Genomic DNA, 21550 nt, shown 5'->3' with positions numbered 1-21550 from the left:
CTTTAATCAAAAGTGTGGGTCCCTCTCGGCTCTGCAGGCAAAAGCAAGAATCCATCCTGCACCTGCAAGCTGATCAGATTGGCAAACAGTCTGACTAACAGAGACAGACCTCCTATCACGCCAGGCTGAAGGAGGAACTGCCCCTTGGGAAACTGCCTTCTCTCCTATACTGAGGGTGAGCCCTGGTGGCTGAGGGCAGCTGAAGATGCTCCAGTCAGCGCGTAAATTCAAGTGAAGTTCACCAGGACCGTGACTGAGAATCAAGGAGCTTCACCTGGATGCTTACAGCATGACAGCCATTTGCCCACCCCAACCCTACATGGCCAACATTCCCAGATGTCATTAGCCAGTCCGTACTGGTTCCTTTGTGCCTATCATGCCAGAGAAAGCCAGATTTGGCTGTTCATAGATCCAGGAGTAAAAGACAGAGAAAGAGTCAGTTTTGCACAGTAGCACCAAGCCACCATCCGAGGGGAAATCTGATCAGCTATGGACAGGATTCTGTGCAGGATAAGGTAAGATGGTTGCAGGGGTTGGTTCAGAGGAGATTGGCTGATACTCAGGATCACGTGATAGTTAACTGCATGTGTCAGCTTGGCTAGAGTGTGGCCAACACCAGTGTAAATGCTGCTGCAAAGGCTATGTTTAGGCTCTTCAGCATCCACATCAGCTAAGGACAGCCGACGGTCTTCCTAATGTGCTACGTCCCATCCAATCAGTTGAAAGCCAGTGGGAACCAGCAGGCTTGGAGATCTGGCAACGTGCCTCGGAGTGCTTGCTACCCAAGCACCAGGACCTGAGTTTGGATGTTAGCGCTCATGTACGAGCCAACCATGGCCTTATGCATACCTGTAACCCTGGTGTTTTTAGAGCACCAAGACAAGAGGATTTCTGGGGCTTTCAGCCAATCTGAAAAAACCAGATACAGGCTCAGGAAGAGACCCTGCCTCAAAAGAAAGCACAAAGTGGTAGAGGAAGCCACCCAGTGCACTCTTCTGGTTTCCCTAGTTATACACGTACATGCACATACATGCACATACACCACACACACATGAATGAAAAAGATGGTTGTCTGTCTGTCTATCTTTCTACCATATCTCTATTTTCATATGTGTATGCAAGTGAGAGAGAACGCATCTCTCTGGAGAGCCTGCTAACCCATCAGAGATCCCCAAATTCTTACCTGCACAGCATGGAATTCAAAGTCCCTCGTCCAAGTATCCAGGGAGGCCTGTGAGGAACACCAGTTCTCATCAATTCAAGAAGCTACAGCTACTCCATCTTCTCAGAACTCTACCTGCCCCCCACCCCAGGCTCCCCCTGATGGAAAATTAATCATTTCAATGTTCACAGAAACAAATCAACTCGAATAGCGGTGTGAGGAGGGAGCAGGTATCCTGACTCACGTGCAGAGAACATTATTAAACACCGAAGCTCAGAAGGGAGGAGTGCTCGCCCGACAAAGCAGCAGTTCAACATGTCTCTCCAACAGTGACGACAGCCATGTCAGGAAGCACCTGAGAGGCTCTCCTCAGACGTTCCCCAGCTCAAACTCTCTTTCTAATTTATTAATTCAACGTTGCTTGCCAATTATGTCTATGGAGGCACACAGTGGCACGCACGTGGAGGTCAGAGGAGCCCTCGTAGGGCTGGATCTTTCCTTCCACTATGTGGGTTCTAGGGAGCAAACTCTGGTCCTCCAGTGGCAAGTGCCTTTCCCTGCTGGGCCACATCTGGCTGGCCCTTCTTCCAGCCTCTTTGTCCCCAGTGTAGCCACCATTCTAATTGCCAGAAGCACAAACTGCTTGACCAGACTCCATGCTTTCTTTTCTCTTTTATATTAAATTTATATATATACATACATATATATATATACATACATATATATACACACACACACACACACACATATGGTAGTTTGACCATATTTCCCTCTTCCCCAGCTCCTCCCAGTCCTACCCACCACCCAATTTCATGTTCTCTCTCTCTCTCTCTCTCTCTCTCTCTCTCTCTCTCTCTCTCTCTCTCTTAAAAATCAAAACAAACAAACAAACAAACAAAGCCACAGAGTTCATCGTGTGTTGTAACACTCCATTGGAGAAAATGGATTTTCCCTTTGGCAGCTGGCATCAATTTCAAATAGCTTCTTGTCTGTACTTTATTTTATGTGTATGTATATGTGTGTCTGTGTGAGTTCATATGCATCATGTGTTTGCAGGTGCCCATGGAAGACAGAGGACAGCTTCAGAGCCTCCGAAACTGGGGTTACAGGCTGTTGTGTGACTCCACGTGAGTGCTGGGGACAGCGTGGGGTCCTCTGCCAGAGCAGTAACCGCTTTACTGACGAGCCATCTCTCCAGCCCCAAGTCAAGGAGATTTTTAAATAAGTCATAAACTGAACATCTTAGTATTTACCTTTAAACTAATCATCCCCACAAGTTACCCTTCTGCAATATGGCTGGAGTCATTATCAGACTTTGGACACATCTAAGAATGTATAAGAAGGAAGCCAAGCAGGGAAGATCATCAGAAACTATCAGACACCAGAGAAAGCCCTGGAGTAGCTTTCCTGTCCTAGCCCTCGGGAGGAGGCAGCCCTAAGTAGATTTGATCTCTAGAACTGAGAGTTCCACCCTGGGTGTGATTTGGTACAGCAGCCAGGTCAGAAGAATCCAGTCCCCTGCTGCCCCGTGACCTCAACCGTGTCTGGAGAGACACCCCACAACACACACACACTTCTAGTTCACATTTTATAAATCGACATTTTAAAAGAGATTTAAACAAAAAAACGTTTTTACACCATACTTATTTTTAAAAGATAGGTTCTCTCTGTGTAGCCCTGGATGGCCTGAACTTCCAGAGGTCTACAGGCAGTGCCTCCTAAATTCTGTGTTTTAAAGCGTGCTCCATTATATGCATCCCATTTGAAGCCATTTTAACTAGTAGTTTAAAATGATGACTACCCCATCTCCATTCCACTGGGCCCAGGGGTCCTTTGGATACCACAAATTGGTGTTTCCAAGTGAGATACATGTCTTACCCACATATTTTTTGCTTTTTAGAGATTGGGACCCTCTGTATAGTCCTGGCTGACCTAGAACTCACATGTAAACAGGCTGGCCTCCAATTCACAGAGATTCCCCCTGCCTCTGCCTCACAAGTACTGAGATCAAAGACAAGCACCGACTGTATGTTCCAATTCTACAAAGCAGTTTTTGCCTTTTTTACATGAAGAAGAATAATTCTTAGTAGCGTAGCACTATAATCCCCAAAGGGAAGCTTTGAAAACTCAATTAGGCTTATTTGTCCTCTAGTAGAGAAAAGAACAGAAATGAGGAAATAAAAGAGGCTACCCGCACACTCAGGGCACAGGACACCACAGCTTCATGACGTCCAAGGAGGATGTGGCCCTCCAACCACCCCTCCCTGAACTGCAACCTCACACTCCATCGCCTGACCCCATCCACCCTCACCCCGGCATTTTCTCCCCCAACCCCCCTACCCACTCCCATGCCAGCCAGTGGCAGCTAGAGTGAAACCCAGGGGGCTCCAAGAGGCTGCAGTGACAAGACCTTCCTAGAACATTTTCTAGCCAGCCCCACTCCACTCTCTAGGTTCCAACAGAGATGAGTGGGGTATCTAGTAATGCAGCCTGTGATTCAATTAGCAGAAGTAATACTGCACATTGGAGAAACAAATGGATCATAGAAAACTGAGATGCAGTTTGCCCATTAGTGCTCCTATTTAAATCCTAACTGTTCAATATTTCAACAAATGTTTCAAATGTTCGCCATGTGTTCTCTGGCCATGTGGAAATAACCGTCAGAGAAAAGGAGACTGAATGAGAGATGGGCCTCTTTCCCAACAGGGCTCTGGCTTTTACAGACACAGCCGCAGAAGGCTGGGTGCGAGAGCTATGCAGACAAAAAGACAGGAGCAGGAAGGCCTGGGGGACACTCAGGGTACATGTACTTTTTTTTAATTGAATGCACACCTAGAAGTGAATTTTGCATGCTCCAGACTCCAACAGGGTGAGCAGTCTAGTGATCTTGCCTCTTGCTTAGGATGCAGGCAGTGACCTAAGGGTTGCTCTTGGACTGTTCAACCTCTTCCGTTCTTGCCTCACTTCATTCCGTTTCTGACACAGGGCGAGGGCTTTTCATTCTTTCCTTTTTTCACTTAGCAAATATTTCCGGAGCACTTCCACCATGGCAGGAACCATGCAGGCTCCTGATATGCTAACATAATCCTGCTTTTGTGGAATTCATGGACCAAACTAGGAGAGCTGTTTGTTCATCCGGTGACTCCCTCAAACAAGCGAGAAAGTGCTGAGACCAGCCCCGTACAACTGGGGATCGAGCAGCAGACGTCTGAGAAAGGCAAGGGTCCTGGGGATCTGGCCACACCTCCATATTTGAAGACACACAGGCACTGACTGGGCAAAGAAAGTGGGAAGAAGATCCAGGAAGAATGAACAGGGTAGGCAGTGACGAAAAAAAACCTCCTAGCCCTGGGGAAGTGGACACAAAGCAAGAGAAAGACTGTGTTTCTACTGGGTGTGAGGCCAAGACATGAGGCCAAGGCAAAGCAAGTGACTCCCACATAGGTGGCCATGTCTTAGAGCCTCCAAAGGCATCAAGAAGGATAGTGACAAGGCCACTCTGGCTACTGTGTGGAGAAAAGAATTCCGAGTAGCTATGAGGGGACCAGAAGGACATGGCAAAGCCTCCAAGAGAAGAGGGGTGGAGGCTGGGAGCAGGTGGAAGATGGGGACCAGAGAGTAGAGGGTTTGAGGGGTTCACCATCACAGAGCAAGACTTGGGGGGGGCTTACTGTGTTTCTACTCTATGCCCCTGGGGAAGACAAGACGTCCTCCCAAGTAAGGAGGACAAGTTACTTAGCAGGACTTGGTGACAAGCTGTCTTTTCAAGATGGATACTGTTTCTACTCTGAGTCCCTGCTGATGGATACTGTGTTTCTTTCTCCCCACCCCCCCACAGGGTTTCTCTGTATAGCCCTGGATGTCCTGGAACTCACTTTGTAGACCAGGCTGGCCTGGAACTCAGAAATCCACCTGCCTCTGCCTCCCAAGTGCTGGGATTAAAGGCGGGCGGGCACCACCACCGCCTGGCTGGATTCTATGTCTCTACTCTATGCCCCTGGGGAGGACGAGACCTCCTCTGAGGAGGACAAGTTACTTAGCAGGACGAGGTGAGGGGCTGTCTTTTCAAGATGGATGGATACTGCGTTTCTCCTCTGTGCCCCTGATGATGGATACTGTGTTTCTACTCTATGCTCCCAGGTAGGGCACAGCGTCCTCTGAGGACGACACCGGGAAGTGTTTTCACGCATGTTAAGGAGGGCTACGTGGAGTAGGAACTGACTAGCTAGGCTTACAGCTCAGAAGCATCTGACTCTCCAGTCTACTCTCCTGCCCTCAGCCTAAAAGCCCCGCATGGGTGTATCACTCAGGGTCTGCTGGCCTATCCTCCCAAAGGCCTTTCTCCATCTTTTTTAATCTAGAGATTCACAGCTGGTCTCAGACAAAGGAGGCAATTAATTAATTTCCTCTACCCCAGCCCTTCTCTGACTCATTCCCTCAGCCTCTCTCAGCCCAGCCCTGTGTCCTCCCACAGAGGCCAAGTTCTCTCCCCTTCTATCCCAGAACTTCTGTGATAGTCACCATCTCCGCTTTTTCTGTCTCCCCTAATCCGTGCACTGGGTTTTCTGCCTTCTCTGCTTCTTCAAAGCTGCTCACCCGGGCATCCCCAGGACAGCTGTGCAGCTCTGCGACTTCTGCCAAACCATCTTTCCAGTTTCTCAGGCATCCCTCTCACCAACACCATCTCCCCCCAACTCCCCTCACCTCCCCCCTATAGCTCTCCCTCCTCCTCTGTTTTTTCCCTCCTCTGCCCTGAGGCTTGGTCTAAAGTGGACAGTCAGCAAAGCCCAGTCTCCACTTTCAGTGTCTGCCCCATTCCTGAGCTTCTGTATGTAACATTCACACTCCACCCTCAGAGTGTTGGCCTTAGACAGAGCCAGGCCAACCCCATTGTCAAGGTGAGAATTTGATATAGAAAAGGAGGGGGTGGCCACGGTCGGGGGGGGGGGGGGGGGGCGCTTTCTGGTTGCTCCTTCCGTTTGCCACAAAGTTTCACTGACAGGGCCTCAGCTGCTGACAAACTCTCTACAGGGAAGAGTTTTGTCCCCTTGGGATGAAACTGAGTAAACATACAGGGGAACCCTGGTGGTCAGGAAGCCCTGTATGTCTGGTCAGGAAGCCCTATATGTCTGGTGCTGGGTCTGAAATCCCTCAACAAAACCTCTTCACAATGTGTAGTTTTGGTCCGAGTTTGTAGCAGTCCGAGCTGCCATAGGATGCTAGTTTTGACTAAATTCAAGAAGCCTAGCGGTTTGCTCTCAGGTACACTGCAGGTCATCTCAAGGCCCTGGTGGTATCTGACTGGAAAACTCACTTCCACCTAGAGCTTCCCTTGCTCTTCACCCACCTCTTCCTTCCCATACCAGCTGGGCCATTCGGCTGGATCTTGAGAACCCTGTGTTTTGGCTCCAACTGTGAGTGTTCAAAGGGTTCATCTAGATGGATTTCAGAATGAGCCACCCAGCAGACTTCCAAGTCAGCACATCACAGAGATGCCTGCACATCAAGATTTACTGCAGCTCCACTCGGAATAGCCAAGCCATGGAGTCAGAGGTGTCGGACAGCTGAGGCATGGGTAAGGAAGATATGCTCTATATCCTACCCAGAAACCCAGAAGGTTTGGGTTGGGTTTTGGTTGTTTTCAGTCACAAAGAATAACAAGGTTGTGTCCTTTGCAGGAAACTGGGTGAAGCTGGGGGAAATAATAATAAGTGAATTAAGCCAGGCTCAGAAGACAAACACCATGTCTCTCTTGTGTGCCGTTCCTAGATTTTCCAGAATACCGGAAACCACATATGTATACACCCTGAAAGTAGGAGTGAAGATGTGTGGGGAAACAAAGGGTTAAGTCTAGATCAGGGAGAAAGGAAGAAGGCAGGGTATGTGGGGAAATACTCCCAAAGTCTATGTCCTTGTATGAAATGTGTTTATGTAAAGCAATACTAAATTTAATGAATATATAAAATGGAAATTTAAAAATAAAAGGCCTTTAGCAAATACCATTAACAGACCAGGGAGTCTTGCCTTCCCAAGACTGCGTGTCAGTGGTCTGTGAGACACACTGAACACACAGACGTGGAAATGTTCCTGGTGATATGTGGTACAGAAGGCCTGTGGTTTGGAGATTGAGTAATGTTGGCTCCACTGTAGACCAGCTCTCCAGGACTCAGCTGGAAGGCTCCTCTGCTATTTCTGGGTCCTACGGTGTGATGGTTTGTATATGCTTGGCCCAGAGAGTGACACTATTAGGTGTGACCTTGTTGGAGTAGGTGTGTCACTATGGGTGTTGACTTTAAGACCCTCATCCTAACTGCCTGGAAGACAGTCTTGTCCTAGTGGCCCTCAGAAGAAGATGTAGAACTCTCAGCTCCTCCTGTGCCAACTCTGCCTGGGCGCTGCCATGCTTCCCCTGTTGATAATAATGGACTGAACTTCTGAACCTGTAAGCCAGGACCAATTAAATGTTGTCCTTACAAAGAGTTGCCTTGGTCATGGTGTCTGTTCACAGCAGTATAACCCTAAGACATACAGTAACTGACTTTCTTTTCATTCTCCACTAAAATGGACTAAGAGCCCCTGAATTTGCTTCAGGGCCACTCACCTCATAGGGCTCCTTGGTGGCTCTGCACTTCTCTATCTGGTAGAGCTGGGTCTTGTAGCAGATGCTATCTTGGATATCTGATTTCTTCCGGAGAAAGAAATAAGAAACATAGCTTAAGTCTTGGGAAATAGGAACATCCATTACACAGTCATGAATTTTATTTTTTCAACCAGTGCTTAGCTGAGAAAACGTCAAAAAATGGCTGAAACACCAGTGAGCTGCAGTGTAGAGTCTCATCCCAGTATTGAGTTCAAGGAGAACCCAGAGCCCAGGAGACTCAGATAGCCTTGGGCAAGGCTCTACTCTCTTCTGGGTCTTGGTTCTTTCATCTGCCCAGTGTTTACCATCAGAGGAGAAAGCAGCAACCAACTCATTAGGCTGGGAGAAAAAGCTGCTTAGCACACTGAGTAGGAAGTGGCATGCCCGCCTGCTTATTGTAGAACAGGACTGAGAATGTCGCTCAGCTGGTTAGAGAGCTTGGAGCTCCGAGTTCAATTGGCAGCACAGTGGCTACACCTATAATCCCAGGGCGTGCAAAATGAGTGAAGGATCAGAAGTTAAGATCATCTTTGACTACATAGAAAGTTTGAGACTAGCCTGGGACAGGAGACCCAGCCTCGAAAACAAAACAAAACAAAACAAAACAAAACAAAACTAGCTTGGGGTGATGGGATTACATCACCCCAAGAAGAGCCACAGCAAGCCACAGTGGAAGCCATCGAAGGAGGCAGTTTAAAATAGGAATCTCTCTGTTTTTAAAAAAAAGATTTATTTATTATTATATATGAGTACACTGTAGCTGTCTTCAGACACACCAGAAGAGGGTATCAGATCTCATTGCAGATGGTTGTGAGTCACCATGTGGTTGCTGGGATTTGAACTCGGGACCTTTGAAAGAGCAGTCAGTGCTCTTAACTGCTGAGCCATCTCTCCAGCCCAAAATATGTATCTCTTGATAAAAGAAAGATTAAAAAAAAAGCAGAGGCGAAAGAAAGGCAAACACAGGGAGCTGGGTATGCTAGTTCACTGGGCTGGATTTGAAAAACACACATGGGTTGTTGGTGATTGGCCAAGATAACTGGGGCAGTGCCTAAAGGCAGTTAGATGAACCACATCTGGACATCGCTGTGTGGACCAGCTGCGGCCATAGGCAAAGACCAGTTCACTCCACTTGCCTAGAAGACGGGTTCTTATACCAGTTACATCTTACGATCAAAGAGTTAAGTGTTCCCGCTCAGGTAAACCAAACCCTGCTCCAGTCAGAACTAACCGCATGGTCTGGGTTTCCAGGGAATGCTTTCCACTGGACAAAGCCACAGTCGGCTTCACAACACTTAAAAGTGCTGCTAGACAACGCTGAAGAGAGGAAAAGATAGCAGAAGGCAAGGAGCCCAGGCTAAGCAAGACACAGCCTAAGAGTTTCTGACGCTGTGCCATGCTTGCTTGACTTGCATGGCACAGCGTCAAGACAGTATGAGTGACCAAAACTCCTAAGTGTAAATGTCTAAGTAGGCACAGGCACCCTTCCATCTGTGATGGTTTGGAGAAGCTTGGCTCAGGGAGTGGCACTATTAGAAGGTGTGGCCCTGTTGTATTAGGTGTGTCACTATGGGCTTGAAGATCCTCATCTTTCCTGCCTGGAAGCCAGTATTTTCCTTGAAGCCTCTGAAGATCTGGAACTCTCAGCTCTGCCTGCACCATGCCTGCTTGGATGCTGCCATGCACCCACCTGTTGATGAGGTTCAGACTGAACCTCTGAACCTGTAAGCCAGCCACAATTAAATGTTGTCCTTATAAGAGTTGCCTTGGTCATGGTGTCTGGTCACAGCAGTAAAACCCTAACTGAGACACTATCTACCCTTGAAAAACACCCAAAGACCTAAATCACCCGAGTCTATAGCAACATTATACACCTTCCCTACACATTGGCTCCATCATGACACTCTAAAATTTCTGAGTAGCATTCATTATTTGAATAAGAAAATCAGTGTGCACATGACCTCATTATTTGGGAACCATTTGAAAAGATTAACTTTTAGCCTCTGGCATGGTGTCCAAGTGGTATCACCCAGAGCCTTAATGAGTGAAGAAGCTGTACGGAGGCATCTATAAGAATATGCATATTTATGATTCATCAAGGGCCATTGTACCAATGCACCATCTGCATTATAAAATACACAGTGAAGCAGGAATTTAAAAGGATAAGATGAGAAAGAGACTTGGAAATGGGCTCTTTTTATAGACGAGAAATAAAGAACAGCCCCAAGTCTCTCTCAGGTTCTTCTAATGAGAGCAGAGAGCCACTTATTGTTATTGTTATTATTATTATCATCATCATCACCTAATAAATTAACAGGATATACTGCAGTGGCTTGAGTGTGCTTCCTGGAAGTTTGCCCTCAGGAAGCCTGGTCCTTCCTGTATCAGAATTAAGAAGTGGTAGAGCATTTAACACAAAGGGGACTGGTATAAGATAATGAGGTCATCAGGACTAACATGGAAGGGACTGGTATTGTCTTATACAGCGAATCAGTCACCAAGAAAGTGCACTGTTAGAAGGAAGGCCACCTCACTCAGTTGGCCCTTCTGCCTGAAGTTATTCCCCTTCTCTGGCAAGTCATGACAAAGAATGGGGATACACCCCAGAGGCTAGGGCATGAGCCTCATTTTCACTTTCCAAAGTATGGGCTCAACCAAGCCTTTTTTAAAGATGCACACACATGCACATAACACAAACACACACACACACACACACACACACACACACACACACACACACACGTCCTCCTTGCATGTATGTCTGCACGCCAGAAGAGGGCACCAGATCTCATTATAGATGGTCGTGAGCCACCATGTGGTTGCTGGGAATTGAACTCAGGACCTCTGGAAGATCAGATGGCTCTTAACCTCTGAGCCATCTCTCTAGCCCCCAAACCTCTTTCTTTAAGTGAGTATCTAGCTCCTATATATACTGTATATATATCACCTACATATCAAAGTTTGGTTACAGATCCTGAGTAACTGTCTGTACCAGGCTTATCTGTGAGGAACCATCTTGATTATTAATTGATGTGGAGGGCCCACACACGGTGGGCAGTGCCTCCCCACAGTGTGAGCAGGTGGTTTTGAGCTCCATAAGAAAGTTAGCAAGCTAGAATACAAACCACCAGTACCGTTCCTCCATTGGTCAGCCTCCAGCTCTTACCCTGACTGCCCTGGATGGTGGACGACGACTTGGAAATATAAACCAAGCAAACCTTCTCCTCCCTGAGTTGTTTGTCACAGTTCCAGAAAAGGATAACAGGTCACCTGGCATCATTCTCCTATGACTTATGATCACCACACAGGTACTGTCTCAAAGCCTCAAAGCTCAAGATGGGTCCCCATCAGAAGTACAAAGCATTTATCTCCTCATGCTCACTGTTCTTGTTGGAGAAAGCTTTTTAGTGTTTCTTCTCACATACGTCTTTCCTTTGGTCACATACACACACACACACACACACACACACACACACACACATCAAGAAAGCTCTGGGTAAATTTTCCTGGAAGCTATTTATGAGCTGAGTCAGCTGGGGACACCGGCACTTCCATCCAGATGCTTGGCTTGGGAACACCTGCACTTCCATCCAGATGTTTGGCTGACTCCCAGGCAAGCTTCTTCACACATTCAGCCCTGTTATCTAAGTGCATCTCAGCCTCTCTGCTAACAAAAGCTTCACTGGTGCCATCATGCCTTGTGAACACTATTTTGCCATTTCTGCCCTATCAGGTCATTTCACTAGCTACAGGTGGATTTTCATCTTTCGCTCTAAGATAGAAACTCTGAAATGTTTCTAACCCTCCTGATTGGTGGAATTCTGTGACACATTAGGCTATTGTGAGACTTTAAACAGCACTGTTTAAAGTCTCTAGAAATTTCTAGAAGTTTGATCTTAACATCTCCATTCTGTCCTCCTAGCTGAGACACAGACATGCCACCAGACCTCAAGGTACAATACACACAGAGTCAAGGTCATCTTTAAGACAGTGTTTAGTCAAACCTCTAATGGGCTTCTGTTAACCATGAGTTTCTCCAACTCTGTTGGAGCTGGTCTAAACTATGGCTACATTTCCACACCAACGCAGAGCAGTATTGTCTAGTATCTATATGCTGTCTTATAGCATTCTCCTTGAGAGATTGTTTATATGGAGAGACTGACATATGAGCTACTGTGGCCAAGATGATAAAGGCGCCATAATATCAACATTCTACTGCTGCCTAAACTGTTCTTCATGTGTGACACAACACACTTGGAATCTCTTTATTTAGATTTTTTTAAAAACTTTATTTTATGTGCATGAGTGTTTTGCCTACATGTATGTATACTGTGGGAGTGGCAGAAGTGGAGGGCATTAGATCCCCTGAGACTGGAGTTATAGATGGTTGTGAACAACCTTGTGGGTGCTGGGAATCAAACACAAATCCTTGGGGAGAGCAACCAGTGCTCTTAACTGTCAAGCCCGTCCCTTAACTCCACCCCGTCCCTTGAGCTTTTTAGCAGCTAGCCTATGTGAAGCTGCAGGAGTCAACCTAGCAAACCCCGTTGTGTTATTTTCTGCAGTCGTAAACCTAAACACATTTTTTTTGTCTTGGCACCCTAAGACAACTTGTTCCAGGACTTCCAAAACACTCCCAGTTTGTGGTAAGTTTTACGGGAAACGGTCCAAAAATTTGCATATAAGCTGTGCTCCTCCCCCAAACACTTTAAATCTCTGACTTACTTACAGTACCTAATACAAGGCAAATGCCATGTCACTATTATTTAGGGAATGACAGGAGAAAATGTGCGCACCTCCACCACTAATACAATATTCTCCTAAGTATTTCTGAGCCACGGTTGGTTGAATCCTGCAGACACAAACCATGGAGACAGATGGTGGACTAGTGAATAGCTAACCTATATCCCATCCTTTATATACCCAGGCGCTGCTGCCCAACTTTTACTAGCAGTTTAGACTCCAGTTCCTCTAAAGTAGAGAACCCAAAGAGCTAAGAGGTGACAGAATACAGGCAGACAACTGGGAACAGAAGACAAACAGAGCTCAGCCCCGTGGGGGTCTGCCATGCAGGGCTAACTTTTATGGGAGAACATTTGGAGTGCATCTCAGACCAGCTGCACCATCTAAGAAACGGGTTTTTCCAGTCCTTTATGCCACACTCTAGAGACTGGGCCTCAGGTTTTAGACTAAAATAACAGCACGGATCAAGTGTCAGCAGCTTCGCCACACTAGACAGAAGATGCTGCTGTGCGAGGGTGGGGGGCGGGGGGGGGTTGGATTCCCACTTACCCCTGACAAATAGCGCTCAAGTTTCTTGTTCAACAGGAAGTAGATGGCCAGGATGTGGCAGGCGCGGTTGGAGAGCACCGTGTTGATGACATCACTGTTCTTATAGCCCAGCTTTTCAGTCATGTGCAGCACCACGCTGGGACTCAGGTCTTCCAAAGAAATCCTGTGAGGGGTAGACACAGGGAGCCAGTCACCTCTCCACGTTCTTAGAATGACTCACAACGATGGCGGACGGAAGGGTCCACAAAATTCTCTCTCTGTCCCCCCCCTACCCCCACCCCGGTCTCACGCTGCCCAGGATAGCTCATACTCTCTGAGTGGCTGAGAGAATGACCTTGAATACCAGGCCCTCTCGTTTACCTCCTGAGTACAGGGCCTGGAGGCGCACACTGCCATCCATGCCTGCTTTGTGTGGTGCGGGCCGATGGAATCCAGGGCTTCGCTCATGCTGGCCGGCACCATCTCAGCTGAGCTACGTCTCCAGTCCCCCCTGACTTTTTATTTTGAAAATTTTCACATATATTGAACAGTTGTGGGTCTACTATATAACCTGTGTGTTCCCCATCCATAGGATTCAATTAATCTTAGACAGAACATTTTAGAAAAAATAATTATATCCATACTGAGCATAAAGACTCTAAAGGCTTTTTTTTTACTGTCATTATTCCCTGAGGCAATACAGCATAACAGCGACTATAAATCAACTAGAGGTAATTCAAAGTATATGGAAGAATGTGCATGGCTTATGTACAAAGTATACATTTTATATAGGAGACTTGAGTGTCTGTAGACTTGGGTGGTGGAGGGACTGAAAACAGCTCGCCATGTAGCCCTAGCTATCCTGGAACTCACCATGTAGACCAGGCTGACCTCAAAAGCACAGAGATCCACCTGCCTCTGCCTCCCAAGTGCTGGGACTAGAGGTCTGTTCCACACCTGCGGTGTCTGTAGATCTTTAAAATCTTTTTTTCCGGGGAGATCACTAGAATGGCCCCACAGATGTGGAGACATGACTGTGATTAGCATGAGTAACCCTCACCTGGGTACGCTTTGCCATGCTTGCTGCATTTGGGGTTCCTATTGTTGTTGCTAAAATGTTTTAAATTATAGACACTGTGCTATGTCATTTCTCAACACTTCAGTGTGTCCCTTTAAAAGCAAAGGGGCTCATAGGAGAAAGCTGTGCGAAGGAGCAGCGTAAAACTCGCGCTTTATTTTCTTAACTTTTCCCAAAGGGAAGGCAGCACTGACAACATCCAATCTAATTAAACCAGGAGAAGGCAGTGTCGGGAAACTAGAAAATAGATTTTACAAATATATATAATGTATATATATGTATGTTTCTTCGCCTTTTATTTAAGGTTTATTTAAGGGCCGGTAAAGCAAGAAAAACAATTACCAGGAATATATAATTTTTTTGCCTTGAAGATTAACAATTTTTCAAAATAAAACTGTAAATAACACATACTTCCCCCAACCGTTTAGAATTCTGCTCTCCTATCTTATCGAAACAGATTTTTCTTCTTTATCCAAAAACCTTAGGTAACAGAAGACCCCAAGCTGCTATTTTCTTTAAACAAAACCTTTACCACTTTTACCATTTATTAGCTAGTTGTTTACACAAGCACACCCCACTCACACACACAGTCACACTCACACATACAGATTCACACACACAAACACACACATACACACATATGCACACACTACTCAAGATGGCTAAAAACTGTAAAAAGCTGAATTAGTGTATTTCTCACCAAAGCCTGCTTCTAGCCCCCCAAGGAGAGGCTAGAAAACTATAAGCCATATTGTAAATCTTTGTCACTGAAGAGGTTGCTAAACACAGGAAGGGCTCTCTGTGTTTCTAGGGCCACAATCTTGGACAGGCTCTGCGTTGGGTGGATGGGATATGCTCCCTTAGACATTAACCTAATGGCTCCTTTGGTTGCCACCAGTGCTACCCACTTCTTACCAGAAGCAGCCTGTGCATTGTCCCACAGTGAGAAGACATTGCCCCTCAGCTCTGTTGGCAGGTTCACAGGGGGGATAATTTTTCTGGTGTCCATTTCAGTTCCTGGCCCAAATTTAACAGGTATTGGAACACGGTGTCTCTTTCCAGGTTCCCGTGACAACTTAGGCAACCCAGACTTTGTCTAAATTACTACCCAAGAGCCGAATGCTAGATTTCAAATGGTGACTAGACAAACTCACCTCCTCTATGCACAGAGCAAGGGTGAGTGTGGTCAAGTATCCTAGATGCGGATCCTACGAACGGCCATCCTGACTGAGAGCCTTGTTGAGCATCTAGTTTAAGGGACTCAGACTTAAGCTCTCACATGGCTTAGTGGATATTTCTAGACTTTCTTGGCCCAAGACTTGGGGGATTTTCAAAAGTATGGCCAGAGGATGCCCCCACTCTGCTCCTTTGTCTGTGGTTCTCTGGTCCTCATCCAAGCTTGACAGAGCGTCTAAGGCTCTGAAGGGTTTAAAGAAGAGGTGAGCTATCCCAGAAGGCTAGAGTCAGGTGGTCTCCATATGTGCTTGAAGTAGCCAAAGGGCTACTTAGTCCCTCCTTATCCCTTAGTCAGAGTGGCTCAAAGAACGACAAACGAGTCAAAAAGAAGAAGGAAATGTCTCTGGTGCTGGTTTCCCGATCCGTAGTCTGCAGAGACAGGCTGGATGGATGGTTTGCCTCTCAGTGCACCCTCCTGTAACCCTCCCTCATGGACAGCAAGCCCACAATATGGCCGCTGAAGTGAATGATCTGACCTTCCTTGTTCCCATTCCTGTTGCCTTAAGGCAAGGAACTCGGGGCTGAGAGACATGGGAATCAAGCAGCAGGAAGCAGGTCTGAAAGTGAAAGACCCAGTTCCATGAGATTCAAGAAGCTTAATGCTGGCAGGAGAGCTCACCAGTAGATCTCCACCCCCACCCCCATATCTATCTATTGATCGATTGATCAATCCATCCATCCATTTCTCTCTCTCTCTCTCTCTCTCTCTCTCTCTCACACACACACACACACACACACACACACACACACACACAGGTACACATAGGCACACACCCACACACACACAGGTACACATAGGCACACACCCCACAGTTCATTTAAATGAACGCTTTAAATGAACTAGAAAGTTGACGTTAGGGAAGTTGCAGTCCATCAGAGCGAGGCTTGGTAAGGATGTGCTATAGCTCAGCTTCCATTCCTAACCAGGCTCCACAGGACCGATTTGGCACAAACACTTAGGATAGCCCTGGTTGCATCTTCCTGCCCAATGAGATGGGCCTGTCTATAGGTAAGAGGTTACTGAGGTGGGCACAGCCAGGCCGGGGATTGGGGCAGGGTATAAACAGCCTTGACTTTGATCATGCACAGCTTCCTGTCCCGAGCTTGGAGGGCTCACAGGCGGGCCACATCTCACGGGAGAAGGTGTTCCTCCATCTGTGCCACTTTACCTGTTGGGATAGGTGACATTGCAGGGCACCTTCCCAGTGTAATTCTCATTCAACCAGCGATTCGCCAGCGCTTGCTGGATATTCGGCCTCTTCACAGGGTCTGGTTCCAGGAGGGAGCGCAGAAAGTTGACGGCCCCTGTGAGATAGTCCACAAAGAACACACCTTAGAGACTGAACACAGCTGCAGACACTGAAGCCACAGCCCGAGATCTTCCACCTCCTCAGCCCCTCGGAGACTCTGCCCTTGGGGTCTCTGGTAGGGTTTCGATTCCACAGCTCACAGAAAGTGAGTTCAGCCACACCTTCAGACACCTGGAGTTTTAAATTGCATTTCCTCCCACATTTATCTTTTAAAGAGCTGCTGTATATCCAAAGAGCTTAAGACATCAGCCCAAGGATGGGACCCAAGACAGCAGCAATTGGCTTGCTCTCCCTGGGCCATGCATTTCTGGAATAATCTGTATGCTCCTGTAGCCACTCAGAGATCAAACATTGAGATGTACTACTATCACACGTGGAGGCTGAAAGAATAGAACTGAAAAAAAAAATGCTCATGGTGGTGCCTGAGCAATCAAAAGGGAAAAAAGATGAATGGATTTGAACGAGACACTTTGACCCTTACCATGGGGCACCATGGCTCACAAGGTCAATGAGGTACTTGTTGGTTGATTGGTTAATTGATTGATGTACCAGGGGTTAAGCCTGTGGCATCATACATGTTTTTAGCCCTATTTTCCTTTTGATTTTGAGATGGGCTTTCACAAGGTAGCCCAGGCTAGCCTTGAACTTGATCTGTAGCCCAGGCTAGCCCAGGAGGACTTCAAACCTTCTATCTTCCCCACCTTAGACTTCTGAGTAGCCAGGATCACACACGTGCTTCTCCAAGGCTCCTTTCTTTCAAATCAATTCTCTATGCCACTCACATTTCCCCCAGACTCTGTGAGATTATAATGTAGTGCCCAGGCTAGCCTAAACCCATGCTGGCTAGCTAACTCGGCTGACATGACACCAGAGATCTGTATGCTTTTGTTTAAGTATTAGGTCAACTGGAACTTGTATCTTCAAATCCTAGTTTGTCACAGAGTTTTAGCATGTACCTCACTACAAACCCATGTCCGTCTGATGCTGCCCACTAAAAGGAAGGGGCAGTCTGGGCAGAATGTATGCCTATGGTATCTGCTCGTAGTTTCAGCCCAAATACCTGGTATAGAACTCCAGCCATGCTGAGTTAGAGAGTAAGAAAGGACGAGAGAAGCCATCGACCGGACTACCAAATCCTCACCACCTCTCTTACTTTAGTCCCTACCAAGCAATTTGTACCCTGGGTCTGCTTTCATAAGACAAACATTTACAGAACACCTTCGATCTACCCAAACACTAGAGACAGACAACTGTATAGCATGCATAACTGTATCTTAGAAGGTCAAGGTCTCAGGTTCAGTACTACTCTGTGTGAGTCCACACCAAACCGAAGAGTCTGCACACACAGGACCGCTTTCCCTGAGGTGACTTTCTGAGACTATTGCGTCTTAGCGTACCACCCTGCAAGGGGCTGAGGATACAGCTCATTTGGCAGAGTGCTTGCCTAGCTTGAACGAAGTCCTGGGTTAGATCCCTACCACCAGAAAAGCCAGGCATGAAGGTGCGTGCCTATGATCCCAGCACCTGGGAGGTAGAGGCAGATGGGTCAGGAGTTCAAGGTCATCCCCCGATACCTAGCAAGTTCAAGGCCAGCCCTCAGGATAGGATACATAAGACACACCCTCCTCCTTCTCCCTCTCAGATATAATATAATAATCTTTCCCTTTTTAAGTATGTAAGCATGTTCATGTGTATACAAGTGCACATGTGCATGCAGGTGTGTGTATATATGTGTGTGCATGTATGTGAGGCTGGAAGACCACCTAAAGTGCCATCTGAAGGGGGTGTGGATGGAGGGGGACCAGGAATGGGGTTAGTTTAATAAATACATGAAATTCTTCAGAAACTAATTAAACAAGATGAAGAAAACAAAACAAAACAAAACAAAACAAAAAGAATGCCATTCATTTTTTAAAAAAATTATTATTAAATTTTCTCCCTGGCCTGGAGCTCAACAACTAGACTGGACTGGCTGGTCCATCAGTCCCAGGTATCACCTGTCTCTCTTTCTCTAGTGCTGGGATTACAAGCACAAATCATGGTGTTCACCACGCCCAGAGCTCTTCTGTAGGATTGGGGAATCAAATTCAGGACCCTGTGTTTGCAAGTCAACTGCTCTACCAACTGAGCCATCCCCGTCGTCCGAGGCCCCCACCAGATAATTCTTTCATTTAGCTTTCTATACGTCCAGTTTCTGTCAGACCAAATAGTAAGTCCCAGACAATAATCTCCATTTGTTTGCACTCCATGTTGCTCCGTCTTTTCGTCAGGAGCACTTTGCCAGTTTTTTTTTAAAAATAGAACCCCGCTTAGCCAGGAGCGGTCATGAAAGATCACACTTTCTCATCTGCGTTCAGTTGTCAGTTTATACTGCACTTAAAAGAATGATGGCCCTTCTGTGAGCCCTATTTCTATGGTGGAAATGAAGCCATCCAAAGAGGGGCCAATTGTGAGACCAGAATCGGGTCCAGAGAACTAACCCTTTGCCAGGTCACACCCATGAGGTAACTCATGCAAGGAGAGCCCCAGTGTGCATGCGACCCTCTGTCTTCAAGAACATAGCGAGACAGAATGAGTTGTGTGGATGTCATAATAGCCACGGGGTACATTTAATGCTGTCAGACTTTTTTTTTAAAGGTTCATTTATTTTTATTTTATTTTATGAGTGGTTTTGCCTGCCTGCATGCATGCAATTAATTGCACTATGCACATGCAGTGCCCACAGAGGCCAGAAGAGGGTGTCCTCTGTAACTGGAGTTACAGGTGGCTGGTTAGTCACCATGTGTGTGCTGGGAACTGAACCTGGGTCTTACAAAGAACACTGAATGCTCTTAACTGCTGAGGTATCTCTCCAGCCTCAACAGTAACAGTTTTATAGTTAAGTCTCCAAATAAAACTTTCCTAACATCTCCCCACAAAAGAGGCTTCTGGTTTTGAACAAACATATTCCTCCCTCTGTACCCCTATACTGCAAGAGCTGCTGGAGTGCTTTTTGGTTTGGTTTTGTTGTTTGGTGTGTGCATCCTCATGAGTTCAAACACAGAAGCCAGAGATCATGTCCAGTGCCCTGCTCTGTCATCCTTCATGACACGGTCTCGTCTCTGAACTTGGAGATCAACAAAACCCAGCAAATCCTATCTCTGCCCTCCACAACAATGGGGTTACAGGCCATACACAACTATGTGAGACTTTTTTGGTTTTTTTTTTTGTTTTTTTTGCTTTTTAATGCACGTGCCGGACGGGGATTTGAACTCAGGTCCTTCTGTTTGAACAGCAATCCCTCTTACTCACTGAGTCATCTTCTCTACTCACCATTTGGATTTTAAACAAGAGCATCTATTGTTCAAGGACGAAGGGGTGGGTTTTACGAACTGGACTGGAGGTACTGAGTTAGGGTGCTTTCTGAGATCTCTGATGTGTACCCCTAAAGGGCTAGCATCCTTTCACACCCGGGGCCAGGCTTCTTTGAAGGGTGATTAAGCAGAAGAGCCAGGATGGATGCTGAATGCACACCTCTGTTCTATTTTCACCAGCAAATGCTCTAGATCTTCACAAATTGCTGATGAGCACAAGTAATTTTAGTTCAAGTCTCCGCTGACAAGTCATGTACCTATGGACGTCACAAACATCACGTCACTATCCTGAAAAGACTTTATAGACATCCTCAGAGAGCTATGAGGCTTGTCCTTGGATCTTGAACACATCCGTGTGTCTCTGGGGCCAAGAGGGACTACATCATCCCAGAAGTGGAATCTAGCACAGTCACAAGTCACAGCTCCTTCGAGCTGACTCTTGGGCTCTCTGCTCCAGCCGAGAGGGTTGAAGCGAGCTGAATAGGGACTCTGTCACCTGCAAATAACAGGAAGTAGGCATGGCTGTGGTGCCAACACCGTTTCTTTCAGGAGCAGTCAGACTTCTCAAGTCTGAACTGGCCTATGTGAGCACTGGACACTGCCAAAGGCAGGGGCTGCAGGCAACAGACAAAGCCACCTGACATTAAAGCAGCCGGCCAGATGCAAGCAGAGGCCTGTCCTGGCGGGAGGCTACTCTTTCATCTCCTCTGAGCTAAGAATCCATTGGCAGTGGATGGTTAAGCCTGCTTGGAAATCTTAACCAGGCCCAACCTCCAGCAATGCCAGTCTTCAGCTTCTCTCTGGTGGATCTGTGGGACAGAATCCTCTTAACTGGAAGCGTCTGTTTGGAATGTATTACAAATGCTACTGCTATGGCGCCCGTGAAGAAAGAGTAAACTGTTGGGAAAAAAATCTCTCAGCCGAGAAAAGCATTCGCTAACTCTGTGCTATGCAAGAGCCAACTTGCAGAAAGCAGAAACCAGCTAGACGAGCATCCATAAGGCCCCCAAAGCTGAAGGTTCCCAGCTATGTGATGGGGACAGGGAGGTGACTCTCTGCACACGTCATAGGACAGGCTCGCAAGGACAGGAGTGCTGAAATTTGTTTCCAACTGAACTTTGCTAAAATAAAAAGGAAACTTTGAATTTCATCTAAATGGAATAATAATGAGGTTTAATTGGCGCAATCACGGCAAGGAGGACTGAGAATTTCTGATTGATGAAGATAGGAGTTCCTGATGAATAGTAACGACGTTGCATTTTCAATTGGCAATGACATCACTCAAAAGGCAAGACCTGAAGACAAGAGATAGACTGCCACGTTCAGGGGCTGTAGAGGAATAGACTGTGCGTTGAATAAGGGAAGGGGGCTGGAGGGTCGGATCGGCAGCTAAAAGAGAGTGCTATGCTTGCAGAGGACCAGTGTTCAGTTCCCGGTATCCATGTTGGGCATCTCACAACTACCTGCTAACTCCTGCTCTGGGGGGGGTGCTCTGGGGGG

At 46.8% G+C, this 21550-nt stretch overlaps 1 protein-coding gene across 1 annotated transcript in view; it reads right to left on the bottom strand.

Annotated features, from left to right (window-relative positions):
* Hunk (hormonally up-regulated Neu-associated kinase) overlaps window positions 1-21550 on the bottom strand; it is a 112453-nt gene that overhangs the window by 10369 nt on the left and 80534 nt on the right. The window contains exons 6-9 of the mRNA XM_021184998.2: window positions 16557-16692; window positions 13095-13257; window positions 7764-7847; window positions 1184-1231 (exon numbers count right to left, since the gene is read on the bottom strand). Coding sequence (XP_021040657.1) covers window positions 1184-1231; window positions 7764-7847; window positions 13095-13257; window positions 16557-16692 — 431 coding nt within the window. The remainder of the gene's footprint in view (window positions 1-1183; window positions 1232-7763; window positions 7848-13094; window positions 13258-16556; window positions 16693-21550) is intronic.

Source organism: Mus caroli, chromosome 16 (assembly GCF_900094665.2).
Source record: "Mus caroli chromosome 16, CAROLI_EIJ_v1.1, whole genome shotgun sequence".
Taxonomy (NCBI): domain Eukaryota; kingdom Metazoa; phylum Chordata; class Mammalia; order Rodentia; family Muridae; genus Mus; species Mus caroli.
This window is presented reverse-complemented; position numbering and strand designations above follow the sequence as displayed.